This window comes from Malurus melanocephalus, unplaced genomic scaffold (assembly GCF_030028575.1).
Source record: "Malurus melanocephalus ecotype Western Australia unplaced genomic scaffold, MMel_1.1 scaffold_46, whole genome shotgun sequence".
NCBI lineage: Eukaryota > Metazoa > Chordata > Aves > Passeriformes > Maluridae > Malurus > Malurus melanocephalus.
The window spans coordinates 1,596,806-1,612,543 of NW_026623278.1; the positions used below are offsets into that span (position 1 = coordinate 1,596,806).

The 15,738-nt window shown below is 40.4% G+C and overlaps 1 protein-coding gene across 2 annotated transcripts in view; it reads right to left on the reverse strand.

Moving 5' to 3' along the window:
* LOC130572948 (ethanolaminephosphotransferase 1-like) overlaps nt 1-15,738 on the reverse strand; it is a 52,465-nt gene that overhangs the window by 7,357 nt on the left and 29,370 nt on the right. For both annotated transcript variants that reach the window (XM_057365012.1, XM_057365013.1), the window contains exon 6: nt 9,820-9,928. In XM_057365012.1, the coding sequence (XP_057220995.1) occupies nt 9,820-9,928 (109 nt within the window). The remainder of the gene's footprint in view (nt 1-9,819; nt 9,929-15,738) is intronic.

The following is a 15,738-nucleotide window of genomic DNA, read 5'->3' on the forward strand; positions in this document are numbered from 1 at the left end:
TTTTTACAATTCTGATTGTAGCTAATATATAGGATCAATTTTTTTTCATACAGGTTCCTCTGCTGGACCCAGGAGAGCCCTACTTTGCATAAGCTGCTGTTTATCCAGAAAAAAAGCTAAGTTGATAAGCCTTCCATTGGAATACAGAAAGACAATAAACTTCAAACTGGGCTGTTCACATTACTAGCTAAATAAGTTCATGGTTCAAAGTATTAAGGATCAACTAACAATCTGTTTTGGCAATACAATAACTGAAATAAATTAATTTTCATGACACATCCATCATTTGAACAAGTGAGTTTTGTACCTCTATTTTAACACAGCTGTGATGTTTCTGAAGCTCAGCTTTAATCCACAAAKCACAAGGGTTTCCCCTTTGCTGATGCTGTGGCGACCTGCACTGCTGCTGGTGTTAGCACAGCTGCCAGCAGCCCCAGAGCTGCCTGAAGACTCAGGTGTGCTTCCTCTAAAACCCACATCCAAAATACACTGGTGCACCCAAAAGTCAAAGGAGCAACAGGTTTGAGACTTAAACAAAAAAAGGCCRCAGTATGAGTCAGCCCTAACTAGGTGAAAATACATATTACTTTTTTAATCTAGGTCCTTCCCTGTAGAGCCCTTTGGTTTATATTTTTCCCCCACCTTTGCGCATTGAGGGCTTTTCCCTGTTTGATTTGCTGCTTGGAGTTTGCTCTGGATAGCACATTTTTGCACAGGTTTTTTATTTTAGAGCAGGAGACTTGGATTTGGTGTGCTCGATTAATACATAATTCCTATTTTATTATGGGCAAGAAAAGCACTCTGATGTGCTAAACCTTCTGGTTTTGCCCTAAAACATCCCATTTAAGAAACACAGYGTGCTGCCCATATGGAAAAGAAGACAACTTTAATCTCATTATTAGCAATATGGGGGGTGGGAAATGAATAGAGGAAAGAGCTGATTTCAGATGACTTTGTACTGGGGCCAACATGACATAGCAGTGTCTTGAGAAAAGTCAGTGTTTACCCTTCAGTCCTCAACAAGGACATACCCAAATGCTTAGCATGCTCTGGTCACAGTGGAAACCCAAGAGAAGGTAAATTAAAAAAAGAAAGAATAGTGGAGATCAGGAAAAGAGAAGAAGTAAAAAGGAATGCAATAGATAATCTATCCCTTCAGTCTTTCTGGTTATCTGCTAAAGAGGAGGAAACAAAGAATTGGGGGAAAAAACAAAAGCCAGCCTGTAAATAATTTCAGGTATGGCATTATTTTCATGTTTACTTTTTGGGTTTGCCTTTTAAAACCATTAAGATAAAGAGCTCTGCTTCTTCACCACGGCAGAAACTATCGAACTATCAAACAGCTGAAGGATGTGCAATTGAAKTAATATCCCAAGTATTTTGTCAATATAGTTCTAAAATTCATAGGCTTAGTGCCTTCAGAGTGATCTGTGTTTAATGTGCACTCCAGTTAGCTATGTTTCCTATTAGGCAGGGAGAGCAAGTTCAATAAAATCTTGAGTTACGTACAGCAGTTCCAACATCTGCATCACATTAGAGCAGACATGAGACAAAACATTGACTCTTGAGGTTAAATCTAAATTTCCTGCTGCAATCCTAAAGTTTGATTTGTTAGGAGAAAAGCAACCGAGAGGAACAGAAATAGAGACTAGAACTAGAAATAGAATTCAAAGAGCAATGGTTGCCAACAATTTGTTATTTTTATGAAGTGCCATTTTAGTTAGAAATAACACAYTGACCACAAACAGTCCCCCAGCTCGCAAAAAGCCACTTTCCAAACAGGGCAGTTCCACCAGTTGCTCCCCTGTATTGCTGCACGACTTTGCTTTTAGTACAGCAAGAGAGCTGAGGATGCAGCAGGGAAAGCAAAGGGTGTTATCCTGTTTCTTATGGGATTTTCTGAATTCCATCATTTCCTACAACATGTTGCTTTCCCATCTTTTTTTAGCTAAGGAGGCCTGGCTTGGGGGCTGCTCTTGGTAGTCATTAAGTCTGCTTTTTAATTGGCATTAAGGATCCCTTTGTGCCCAGGAGCTAAACTGCTGCATCCGCATTGCTGCCATTCCCTGCTGCTGTGAGGAACAAAAGGTGCAGCCTGAAAAGCAAACCCACTGCTGGCTCTCTGGCCCTCAGCCACCCAGGCACTGCCMAAGTGATGATAGTGAAGCTTTTTTTGTTTCTTTTTAATGTCCTAAAAGTGCATCTTTTATTAAAAAAAAATCCAATTTTAGCACATTAGATGGTTTTTTACTCATTACAGAAAACAGAATTCCCCAACTGTTCTTAGAAGTACTACTGCTCTTCCAGTATGTTTTAGTTTCTTCTTTAGTATTTTCCCATTCTTCAGCTGATTTAAAATCCAAGACCCAGCTGTAAGAACACAGGCCTATATTAAAGGCAGAAATACCAAATCACAACTACCAAAAGGCAGATGGGTGGCACAGATACACACAGGGAATTCTTGTGTCACGCTAGGCTGAAAGTATCAAGCCCAAATCYTCAGCTTTAGATACAATCCTATCATCAGTCCTCTGTCTTGCMCGATGTAGACTCCCTTTTCAGAGAAATAAACATTTTTAAAGCTCTTAATCGGGAATTATTTTTTCCATATTAAAAAATGTCAAATATAATCATAAACAAACAAACAAATCCCAATGCATTCAGAAGTTCAGGATTAAAGACATATCAGAAGTGAAGATATGAAGGCATTATCTTTTTCCAAATATATATATATATATAAAAGTACACAGATGCATACACAGACATGCATAGAAGCATGCGTATATATAAATATATATGAGTATATACATGTGTGTAAAAGAGATTTAAAGGTAATTCCCATCACTTTAATKATAATTTTAGATTTYATTTGGTGYTTTCAAATCCAGTTCCAAAYYAATAAGMTGTTGTGTGATATGGCWGAGTAAATTARTAACAAATTTTAAAAGCTAGCATGTGATGGATACCATGGCACCTGGTCACCCATGTGCCATGGGCACAGTGACACATGGACTAACAGCAATATATTTTAATTCTGTGAATGCATTTTAAGCTCTCATGTAACTAAATTCAAAGACTACTGATGACCTGCAGGCGGTGGCATGCTGCAGTTACTGGGGCAGTTGCACCTGAGTTAATTCAGGCATTTCTGAAAAATACAGACTTGGCCATTGTAAAGAAAGAGAGGGTATGGCCAGAAMCAAACTGCTGACACTACTGCCAGCTGCAGAAAATGCTGTTTCAGTACCCAGCAGCCCCATGCTGGAGCTCAGACAAAGCAAACAGCCTGATGCAGGTAGCCACGTTTCTGAAAACACAGAAGCTCAGACTGTAAACACCAYTAAATAAAGAAGAGACTCCAAGGCACCTAAACCACTAAACAAGTTATACTGCTTCAAAGGAAGGACAATCTTAGCTGTTTATCTTCTTCACACCTTTGCAATCATAAATCCCCTTTGCTGGWAAGTTCCTGACAAGTGAATCATCCTTAATCTGTCCTAAGAAAAGCACTGAAATTTTATTTGTTAAGAACTGGCTTTCCTGATAGCCAAGAATTCAAAAATTTAAAAATGAGTCTGCGAGTACAGAGATGCAATTTKAGGTGAACGCCGCACTGGAAATTGTGTGAATTTGTTCAGGAAAGTACAATCCCTGCTGTGCTCCCCACCAAAAAAAAAAAAAAAACCACTCCCCAGAGTATTCACCCCATTTGGGAGGCAGGGAAGAGGTCAGTGCAGACCTTCTTCTGGCATGTTGTAGAAGCTGGCCAACTCTCTAACAGTATGCAGTTCTACTTGCATTTCAGCTCATGAATTAAACACTATCACTCTCCTCTCTCATTCTTCAACACCTCCACATGGCCTTCTTCAGTGCACTGCTCAGCCTTTCCATCTCTAGATCAATAATTTATCACAGTCAATGCTTGCTGTAAAGAAATGGGATGCTATCATTTACCTTTCTTAGCCACCAGACAAGAAAAATTAGATTCAAAATATTCAGGCCTCTATATTAGGCAAGGAAAATATTTAAATACTTTTTCCATGGGTTTTTTCCCAAATTCCTTGTACATTTAGAGCAGTTAGACACGTGAAAATACACACTGAATGTTTAGCACGCTGATCAGTGCCTGGAAGTTTCATCAAAAGGTGAACATTTTAGGAGCACTTGTAACTGGAACAAAAGCATTTTATGGAGCAGTGTGACCTTCTCAGGCATGTCTTGAGAAGGCAACTCTTTTAATTGATTGTACAAACAGATAATTGCATATTGAGCTGTCCATTAACTATAAAATTACATTTTATTATTATGTAAAATGACAARCTTAAAACCACTTAGTCATGGGGGGAAAAAAAACTTAGAAAATGAGCATATAATTTGCAGACTTAATTGAGCCTCTAAAGTCTGAATACATTAGGRTGAAAAATACACCCAAAATCCATAGCATGAAATGATTTTACAAGGATTAAGGGAACAGTGTAAACATAAACACTGTTCATGCMCAAAGTCGATGTAGGTTTTGAATGCTTAGCATCTAAGATATTTCTTGAGTATAAAGAYTGTAAAGGGATGCTTTATCATGCTTGTTGAAAAGAGATGTTTCTCAGGCTTGTTGACTTTATACGTTATTTTCAGTGTCTAAGGAAGTACACACTGCATTTATCTCTCTTGAACTGAGGTGTAAGACAACAATTAGCATTCAGAGGGATTTAGTACAGACTGAGGAATTGGTTTATGGATGTAGCTGCTTCTTTGATGTGGTTGTGTTCACACRTCACTCTATTTCTGGGCGCAGCAAGAACTGAGCACCAGAGAAACRCTGTCTTTATTTGAAAAGCCCAGGCTGGCTTCCAGAAGGGCTCTGCCAGCTGAGCTCCCTTGTTTGACCTTCTCCCGGGGCTCCCAGTGGCCCTGAAATGACTCCTCACAGCTTAACACCGCTGAACCCATTCCCACCTGTAATCAGCATCCCGTGACACCRCTGTGCCTCTGGCCTTGAGCTCTCTGCTTTTCTGGGTTATTGTTCTGACTGCTTCAGATGAGTTACTCTGAGCATGAACTCAGCGGCTCCTTAAATATATATCTCAAGTGACAGGTGAGTATTTCACACCCTTTACTTCAATGAAGCCTCGTACAATCTGTCACAACAATGCCTTAAAAATGTTAAATTTGTGACAGACATGTAGAAGCCAACCCATGTTAATCACACTTTGCAGACAGGGCTGGTCAAAGCCTGTAGGAGCAATAACATTTTGAAAACRTATCACTTAATGTTTAATCATTTAGCAAGTTCCTCACTAGGGCAGAGCCATCAGCCACTTCAATGGGAGCTATAGGAGATCACTACAGAATGACATCATTCCATATGGGGCAGAAACAATTTGTAATTAGACCATGGCCTCCTAAACATTTTCTGACACTGAAAAAAGAACAGGATGCTGTATGAACACCCACACCCACCTGTCCTCCTTTGGCACACAGGATGTAGCACAGTGTAAGGACAATGCGCTATTTTAGATGTATAATTGTGCTTTCCCTCTATGACAGAATTCAAATAATCAGCACGTTTCAAATATTACAGCTTGGCCCCATCATTAGTTTTTTGCTGCTACTATCTTTTCATTCATGTTTTTACTCCTCATTTTGTATACTTAAGTAGCTCAGATGAGAGTGACCCTCAAGGAAAACACTCTGCAGAAGTCAGCACAGAACACAATCCTATGCACATAACAGGAAAAAATTCTAAATGCTTTGGCCCCATCTCTAAAGGAAAGTTCAAGTTTCGGATCTCTGACAGATTTTAATACTCAATTCACATTTCATGTCAAACCTGCACTTTGAAAACTTGTCTCAGTTTTGTCACAGGCTTCAGCAAATGATGTGGGCACTGTTGACCACGCACGGTGGACTCGAAAGTGACACCATGTCTACATTACAGAATTACCATGTGCCACACCCTGATGAAGTAAAACATACCTACTCCATGCTTAAGTGATCTTTTTCCCACAGAGCTATTCTTGTGGTTGCAATTAATACAGAGAAGGAACAGGAAAATTTCTGTGCATGCAGGAGTYGTTTTTCCAACTTGCTTTCCTAAAGAAGCTGATGTGCTAACACTGCTTGTTTATATACATCCCACCACAACTTCCAAGCCTTCTGTGAATTCTCAACAAATTTAATACACTGAAAGAAATTTCCAGTAAGATGTATGTCCCCAGTGAGGAGAGGATTGTAACCTGAACTAGATTTTATTCGACAGTATAAAATCTTTCTCATACAGAGCAAGTATGAAAGTCCCAAACATGGGAAATGCTTCATGCAGAACCTGCACCTACAGGTCATTTAATAGCAACATGAGACAGAAACCATCATCAATTAATAATGATGCTCTCTGAACTACAGATGCCTACCTGTCAGTGAAAATCTTCATAGGAAGTCTACAGCATCATTTGGGGTACTAAAATTTATGTGCAGGACTGACTGCTTCAAAATGCTTATTGTAAATATTTTATATTGCTCTCAACCTGATAGCACAGTGACAGGGAATGTTAGGCATTTGGGATGCCCTGGAGGGGTGAAAATAAATGATAGCTCTCACCCCAGTGCTGCCCTTTGAAGGGACCCTAGTTAGCCAGATAATGCTATGGGACAATTGTGGTTAAATCCCAAGAGAGCTTTTGCAGTGTCATCCACGGGAGCCCTGACGAGTGCAGCAGTAATTAGTTCCAGATGAGCACAGGCACACAACTTTAAAAGGGTCTGTGTGCTCCCATGCTAGGAGACAAAAGGCATTTTCTGCCTAGCAGCCAGGTCAGCGTGCTCTGGGAACAGGAGAAGGACCTTCCTTGTTGGTTTGGGGTCCAGCTAGGTGTGTGTTTTGGAGCTGAAGGATGGAATTGCATTCACTGCCAGTGAAAATGATGGGATCATGTTTGCTGGGTAGCTGACAAATTCCCATAAAATACTGTGCAGAAGTTTCTCTGTTTCACAGGGTAGTCCTCTGAGGTCTCTGCTCAGCAGCCCAAGACTTGGCTTTCCTACAGGTGTTCACAGTGTGCCAGATGGTTCCCAGGAACAAGCATAAAGCCCTCTTTCCTAAAGCATCTAATCTAAACACCAGTAATTCTGCACTTTCATATATATCTTTGTGTGTTCTGGCACCTGATAAAAACTCCATTATTTTTGATGAGTGAGTGTCACCTGGTGATCCCACAGCTTCCCCTGAGGAGGTGCTTTCGCAGAGTTCATCCTTAGGTTACACAGGCTATTTTTTTTCCCCAGCAAACTCCAGGAAAGACATCTGAAAAGCACTCTTGTGCATCTTGTTTGGATTTCTTCCTGCCACAGAAGGTACGAGCTAAAGCCCAGCTGCTCTCGGAGAGCCGACGGCTCAGCAGCCGAAYTCCTGTTGTGTGCAGAGCAGTAAAAGCACCAAACAAACGCTAAGTATTGATGGAGCAGCTACAGGTTCATTGTTAGAAGGACCACTAGTGACTACTAAATGCCATCAGATGGTGAAGGACAGCCTGTTAGGGTTTAATGGCTCCTCTCAGGATCCTCAGAAACCAGCTTGTAAAGAGTATCAGAGGCACACTTTGTTTTTAACCAGCCACAAAGGCATTTAACTGAGCGAGCCAGAGCGGGCTCCCCAATACAAATGGTTCTGTCTGAGCAAAACACCAGTGCTGCAATCTCTCTGAAGGAGAGAATAATTGAATCTTGCTGGTTGCTTGGCCCTTGGGATAGGTTAGAGTGGCACCTTTTCTGCAGTCACACTGGGGTTCTGCAATTGACCACAAGCTCCTAAAAGCTTTATATATCCCTAGTCACTCTACACTGGCTATCCAATGATAACCACCCCAACCACTACTGCTGAGCTGAGATTCAAACATGATATGGCAGTGCCTTCTGGACCAGCATGACCCTTAGTGGAAGGATTCTACTTTTTCAGTATTTAAATTTAGTATCTGCTTTTAAGTGATTTAATAAGCACTGTGATGATTCTGTAATAAAAAGTCCACCAAGATTGTTTATTCCATACTTTAAACCTACATTTAACTTTAATTAACTTGCAAAAGTTGTTCCGGAGACAAGGTTTTTAGAGAAACCTTTTTACTCCTGCTTAAGCCTACTCTTCTTGGGATAATGATGGAAGAATCTGCTCACGGATCCATTCATACAAGCACACCACAGAAGACAGAAGCAGTACTTTTTTAATGCTAATGGAGCAGTCCATCAATCCTTGCTTTGCAGCTGGTTCTGGTAGAGTATGAAAAAGGATGCTCACGTTTGCACATTTGATAACACTGAAATGCTTCCCTTCCATAAATATTCCTACTGAAGGTTTGAATTAAACCTTCTTCCATGGTTTCCCAAGTGCAAGGGAAGCCATCAGAGTACTCCCTGAACAGGCTGTCATGTTCCTTAATGACAGAAAGCAAAGCACTGATGCGTGCAGCACAGAACAAGCACGTTCAGTGGGCCCCTGCTAGCCCCTAACACTACCTGCCCCTTGTGGGTGAGCCAGCATCCATCTCCCATGGATRTGCAGTGCTGCTTCAAGAGCACAAATCACTCCCTGCCTGCAGCCACACCTCTGTCAAGATGATAATTCACTGACTACTGAAAAGGCAGTCCCTTTTATCCCTTCCTTTCTTTTTTTTCCTCAGAGTGCCTAAATCAGGCCTGACTAGAGAAAGATTGTATAATCTTGGTTACACATCATTGGTTTTACGTTCTGAGTAAAGCACAAAACCAAATCCTTGCAYACACTGCCCTTAGAAAGCACAGCCTGAGCACAGGGTTCTTTCTAACCTGGAGATTCTGGGAAGCACAGCTGGGGCAGGAGGTGGTACCTGCTGAAGACCTTGCCAAAGGACAGGGTGGTGAGAGCACAAATCAGGGCAATGGATTCAAAGTCCCCCCCAAATGCTCAAATGGCTCCGATCAAGCTGGGGTGAGCACCTATAACCAAGCCCCCCATTTGGCACAAGGGCAGAAGACATTTCTTGGGCTGCAAGCCCAGAGTGTTTGTATCAAACAATGTTTTGGTGCCTCTTCTCACCACTTGTATGCTCCTATAAAAATCTCCAAAATGCATATGCTAATTTCTTCACCTTCTAAGCAACACTTCAAAGCCATTTTGCATACACAGATTTTTAGCTAAAACTTGTACGTTTTTAACTCATTAAAATGTAACTGCTCTTATTCTCACTCTTGATATAGCAGTCAAAAAAAATTCAGTGCTCATTTCAAACTACACTGACAGTATCAAATAATGAGCAAATAAGCTCTTGTTCTGTATGAAAAATGAATCTCTTCTGCTTGGAAAGGAATTCTAAAGAAGAGCTTAGAAACCACCTGGCTTTTATTCATATTTACAGTTGTGTATCTAAGGTTATTTAAATCATGTCTTCATTCCTTCTATTCATAATGTTTTGGAACATAGTGTGCTCCAGGCCAAAACATTAAACTTAGAATATACATAAATGTAAGTGACATTTTACCTGAGCAACATGAGGAGCTCCTGAGACTTTGGGAGCCCAGCCAGCCAGMACACTGCACTGAACTGCACATACAGATAAGGAGTATTTTCTATATTTTTTGTTTGCAACAGATAGTAATTCAGTGAGGAAAAAAATTTCCAAAATTATCTACTTTTTAAAAGCTTTCCAGTATTAGCCCTTTTAATCATCTCTACTTGAGTATTTTTGGACTAGACAACAATTACAAAAGTAAAACAAAATAAAGAGGCAAATRTAAAAAATATCAAATCTAAATAATTAAAAAGCAGTACACTTTTGCATAGATCTGGACACTCACCTATAAGCAGGATTACTAATACATCTGTAATGTAATAACCAAACAGCAAAGGTTTCTGCCAGACTTCCACACCAACAGTACCMGTGAGCAGATATGCTGCTATTAATACCTATAGAAAAAAACAAAGATAACTTATTTTCAGTCTTTTACTTCTAAAGGCACAGAAATTCACTTACCATCTTAATACAAATGCAAAAGTGAAAAAAAACCCCAAAAAACAAACAAACAAACAAAAAAAAAAACAAACTGCTGCCATGCCAAAACAATTACTTCTAAACAGTGAAGCAACTTGCAGGGTCATCAACAGACTTATTTCAAATCAATGAAATATGGTAAGCAAGCAACTTCCCTGGTAATGTGTGCATCTGTTTGTATGTGGTATTACTGATTTACCTGTATAAAATCTGAGTTCTAAATTCACTCTTAATGCCAGGGCTCCCCACTGCACATGCACTTCCCCAATTTTGGATACAGACTTCAGAATTACCTATGTGGTTATTTTTGCAGCTCTGTCCCCTGCATTGATCATATCAAAATAACTGAGAGGGGGGAAGAAAAACTAAGCTCACCTGAAATAATAATAAAAAATAATAAAAAAACTAAATGGCAGGTGAAGAAATTAAAAGAAAGGGAAAGAGTTGGTTTTCCCTGGCTTTTAATTTGTTTGACAGATAATATTGCAGAACACAAGAAGAATCAGTGAAAGGACACATTGCACAAGACTCATGAACATCCAGCTAGAGGGACGGCTGCTCTCTTCTTTCTCTAGCCTGTTTTGTTCTCAGCTGTTCTGTTTTGCCATAGGACCTATAGGCTGTATGTTTCATGCTACACTAGCTCTAAATTAAAATGACAATGTTAATTACAATGCCATTTAGAAAACTGCATAGTCATGTGTTTTTTCCCAGGTAACATTCAGTGACCTTTATATTTTCCTTTCAACACAGATTCTTACTCTGGGATGAAAAATGTTTTCCAGCTTTACTTGTGTTAAAGATTTTACTGTTTCTTATTTAGGATTTTTTTTATATTATTTTTTCTATGTTATGGGTTTTCTTAATTTTACTGTCAACAAACGCATTTCCTGTCTTCTATTAAATTAAATGCTTTAACACAAAGACACACTGAAAATCTCTTTGTTAATTAATCAATTATTTAAGATCACAGATTAAGAGCAGAATGCTGATGTCTCTTAAACTATACATGTGGAYAACCCTGTATTTGATTTCACTGGCTGCCCTGTATCTAAAATTAAGATTCTTGTCCCACCAGTATGTAGACCTTTAAGAGGTTTTGCTGGCATTTGGCATTTCAGAATACTACATTAGAATTGCCTCTGCAAGAGCAAGCAGCACCACAGATCTGCAGCAGGGAAGAGCAGTGGGTGTCATTACATCTCAGGCCACTGAAGGCAGTGAGTCAAATTTTGGTCTGAGTGAAGGACTCGGATAATGGGTTTTGCAATCCGCTACATCAGAGCTCACATTTGGCTTCCTGAAGAAATTGTATTATGTTACCCATAAGACATGACGGATGGAATCCTGACCCCATCAAAGTTGATGGCAAAACTCCAACTGGCTTTGACGGAGCCTGCATTTACCCTCACACGTTGAATCCTGAACAGGCCTTTTTGGCAAGCGATAAAAGAGGAAGTTCAGTATTAACCATTATTACAGTCRGTATTTTTGGCAGGGCAGTAACGAGCATCCCTGAGAAATGTCAGCTCATCGAGGAACGGGAGTGTGGGTGCAATGGGATCTCTCAGGGAATGCCCTGCCCTGGGATAKGGTGATGCAAGACTCCCAGGTCGAGATTGCCTCTTATTTAACTGACGTAGCGTATCAAAAAATCCCACTCCTTAGCTCAAATCTCTGGTATATTGTTTTTTAAGAACTCATCACTTTGACTACATTGAAGCAGTCTCAAGAGACCTCCTTCAGAAAGCTGGAAGGATAAAAAACCTTGACCTTTGATATTAGCAAAAAATTGAAGATTGTCAAAATTATTAGCAAAACTGAAGTGTATTAATCAGTTGTATAACTTGTTTTTAAAGGTATGGCTGCTAAAAAAAAGAAAAAGTCAAGTAGTCTTCCTAAAGGCAGCTGAATAACTCTACTTAAGAAGGCGCCATTTTTTACTTATCTCTCTACCATAGACCAGCTTTAATACTTTCCTACATATAAAGGTACTACTACATATAAATGTAGTCTGTAGCAAATAAAAATTATTCCAATCTTTTGCAAAATGAGAAGTCCAAATTAAATAACTGTATTGGGTTTGTGTGGCCAGGTTTTGGTAGCAGAAGGCTACAGGGMTGGCTTCTGTGAGARGATGCCAGAAGCTTCCCCCCTGTCCAGCAGAGCCRAYGCCASATGGCTCCAGGATGGACCCACCACTGACCGAGGCTGGGCCAGCCAGGTGTGGTRGTAATGCCTCTGGGACAACATATTTAAGAAGGAAACAAAAACTTATTGCACAGTTGTAGTTGCTGCCAGAGAAGAAGTGAGAATGTGTGAAGGAACAGCCCTGCAGACACCAGGGTCAGTGCAGAAGGAGAGGCAGGAGGTGCTCCAGCCATGGGAGCTGAGATTCCCCCGCAGCCCCTGGTGCAGACCATGGAGAGGCAGCTGTGCCCCTGCAGCCCGGGGGTGTCCAGGGGGATGCACAGATCCATCTGCAGCCCCTGGAGGAGCACACAGCAGAGCAGGTGGGTGCCTGAGAGGAAGCTGTGATCCCCAGGGAGGGCCAGGCTGGAACAGGATCCTGTCAGGGACCTGCAGAGCTGTGCAGGGAGGAGCCCACACTGGAGCAGGTTTCCTGGCAGGACTTGTGACCCTGTGGGGAACCCACGCTGGAGCAGCCTGTCTGTGAAGGAAAGGTACCCATGCTGCAGCAGTTCATGAAGAACTGTAGCCTGTGGGATGGACTCACACTGAAGTTCAGGGAGAACTGTCTCCCGTGGGAGGGACCCCCTTCTGGAGGAGGGGAACAACCCTCTGTGAGCAGCAGCTGTGATGAACTGACCACAACTCCCATTCCCTGACTCTCTCTGCCGATGGGGGAGAGGAGATAGAGCCCAGGAATGAAGGAAATGTAGGGGAAAGGTGTTTTTAAAATTTGTTTTACTTCTCATTATCTTGCTCTGATTTTGATTCATAATAAATTCAATTAATATCCCCAAGCTGAGTCTGTTTTACCARTGATAGTCATTGATGAGTGATCTCCCCCTGCCCTTCTCTCAACTCGTGAGCCTTCCATTATATTATCTCTCCCCTGTCCAGATATTATCCCTCCCCTTGCAGATAGCAGTGATAGAGCAGCTGGGTGGGCAGATGGCATCCACCCACCACAATAACACAGGGTAGTGCAGACASATATAACCTTGAATTCCAAACATCTGCAGCATCTGACCAGGAATATTTTTGGCTTGTCAAGACCTTTCCTATGAGGATGAGTGGTACTTATGCTGGGAAAAAGGTGGAAATACAAGGTGTTTATTTGTAGGCTCTTTGATATGGCTGACAGCAGGACAGCTGGATTCTGAGTAGGGGCTCCCTATCTTGACATCATTTTGTAAATAACAGCAACAGAGTCACGCTTGCTTCTCTGTAAAATCAGAATAAGTCTTTGATGTGGCATTGGGAAAAATCTGTACAAAAATAAGGCAGCATAACCCCTCAAAGTCTTCTAGCCACTTACCTGGTCTCTAAAATATTTGGTATTTTTAAATCACCATTTCTTTCATGTCTTTTCACTACTGCAGGTAAAAGTTTTGTGATCACAATATTTTAGATTGTGCATATACAAACATTTCTCTTTTTTGCCATTGATTTACCATTTCTGTTTTACACACAGGTGCATTTAGTATGCTGTGTGATATTCTACATGGTAAAAAAAATCAACTATTTTGTCATATTTTAAAGTAATATGTATATGCTTTTAAATTYTTTATGCTTACACAAAAACACAGCATTAATTTTACTGTAATATTCAATTTCACAAGCACATTGCTATAGCATTAATTGTTCATGTGTTGAAATATTTTCCACTAACACGGTGCTAAAAAAAAGCWTCTAGAAAGCAAAGACAATTAAAATGCAAGGTTATTTTAATCTTCTCAATATAAATATGATACTTGCCTAAAAGAGTAAGAATTATTTCCTACAAGCTATTTCAATAGGAGTTAGCTTTAATGTGATGCACATTTTTTTCCATTTTATTTTTTTCTCAGTATTTTTTCTTTCAATAAATAGTTGATGGTCGCARATCTTAGCCTATTAAAAGCTTTTCCTAAAAAAAGGTCACTTTGCATTTAGACATCACAGATAAATAGCTAAAGGCATGTGGAAGATTAATCACGGAAGGTTTGTGGGGACTCATAATCAAGAGGTTAAGAACGAAGCAGTCTGCTGCAGGAAAAGCCTGTGCACAGCAGGTTCTTCTGTTCAGATTTCTCATGGATACACCATGGGGTCTCCCTCAGATAACTGAGTGCTGAGATCAGCTTTCAGCCATGTCTGGAGACAGCTTGAAGCACACACCGTGGTCTGSTCAGCACTGCTTCCTCACGGCTATCAGTTCTCTTACTTCAGCAATCCCATTGTGCTYCAGCTTTGGAACTAAGTAATAATATTTTTTCTTCACAAGAAAGGCTATGTTTCCCACAGACATTTCAAATTAGAAAAGCTCYGAAAGTATCTTTTTAACTGAAATTAAAATGTGAATCCTGATAACGTAACAAAAAAACAGCATATGTGCATTTTTATTTTGCTTATTAATAGAAAACTTTTTCTGCCCCTCAGAAGAGGTAGAAATTTTTTCAAGATGTCATGTGCACTTGCATTGYTTGGGATTTCTCCGCCACTCGCTGAAACCCTGGCACATCTCTGGAAAAGGTCATATGAAACATATTTCAGCATGAGTTTTGTAAAAAGCTTGTCCAAAGAAAAGCCGGTACATGGCATCCATAAAAGAAACCTTCCCCAGCTTTGACTGAAAGGAAGGAGGAAAGGAAGTKCTACATGTTTAAGTTGCTAGGGGCATTGTGTTCTTCATTTATTCAGAATTCCAAGCAGGCAGAGAGTTCTCCCAGAGGCTCTGGGTGGTACTGGCCAAAGCCACGGGGCAGAAGGAGCTGGGAAAGCATCTCAAACTGAAATCCCAGGGCTCATGGTCTGAGCACCCATCCCTCTATAGGGGCACAGCTCCCTCTATATAGGATTTCTGGTCATCCTGTCCTTGCAGGGCGAGGGCTGGGCCGGAGATATCTGCCTGTTGCCTTTRGGATTTTGCTGCTTGTGCTTCTTCTGAATTTGCCCTCCTGACTGGGGARAGGGAGAGGAAGGAGAGTGGAATCATCTGGGTCACTCTAGATCTCACAAGGCCCTTCACTTTTAAATTTTTAATTAAGAATATAAATRGTATCTCCGGTTACACTTAAGGCAGCACCAATGGAAGCAGAGGTATCATTACATCATATTAAGGAAAAATGAGTATTCTGTTCCCTTGCCACGAACTCAACTGCAGTGGCTCATGAAAAGCAACAGCAGGATTAGGCGAGTATTTCATTAGGGTAATATTAAATTCTTCAAAAGAAAATAGATTTTTTAAAAAACAAAACAAGAGGATGTCCGTGAAAATCAACATATGGCAAGAAGCCAGAAATTTTAGTTTATCAGAAAAGCTTTGTCTCTTTTTTTTTCTCCAAGAAACTTAGTTTGCAGATAATAGCTTTCTTTAGCTGGTCTTGTGACAAAAATAAAAGTCTTTGTTTTCGCAAGATGTCTCCAAGAGAATTTCTCACAGATCATAGCAGAAGTTTATTTTTTAGCCTTTTCTTCAGACCATGACTTTTTGGGTTTCCAATAGGTGTGCTTACTCATAAATGTATGAAAATTGTCTAGATGCTATGGTACAGAG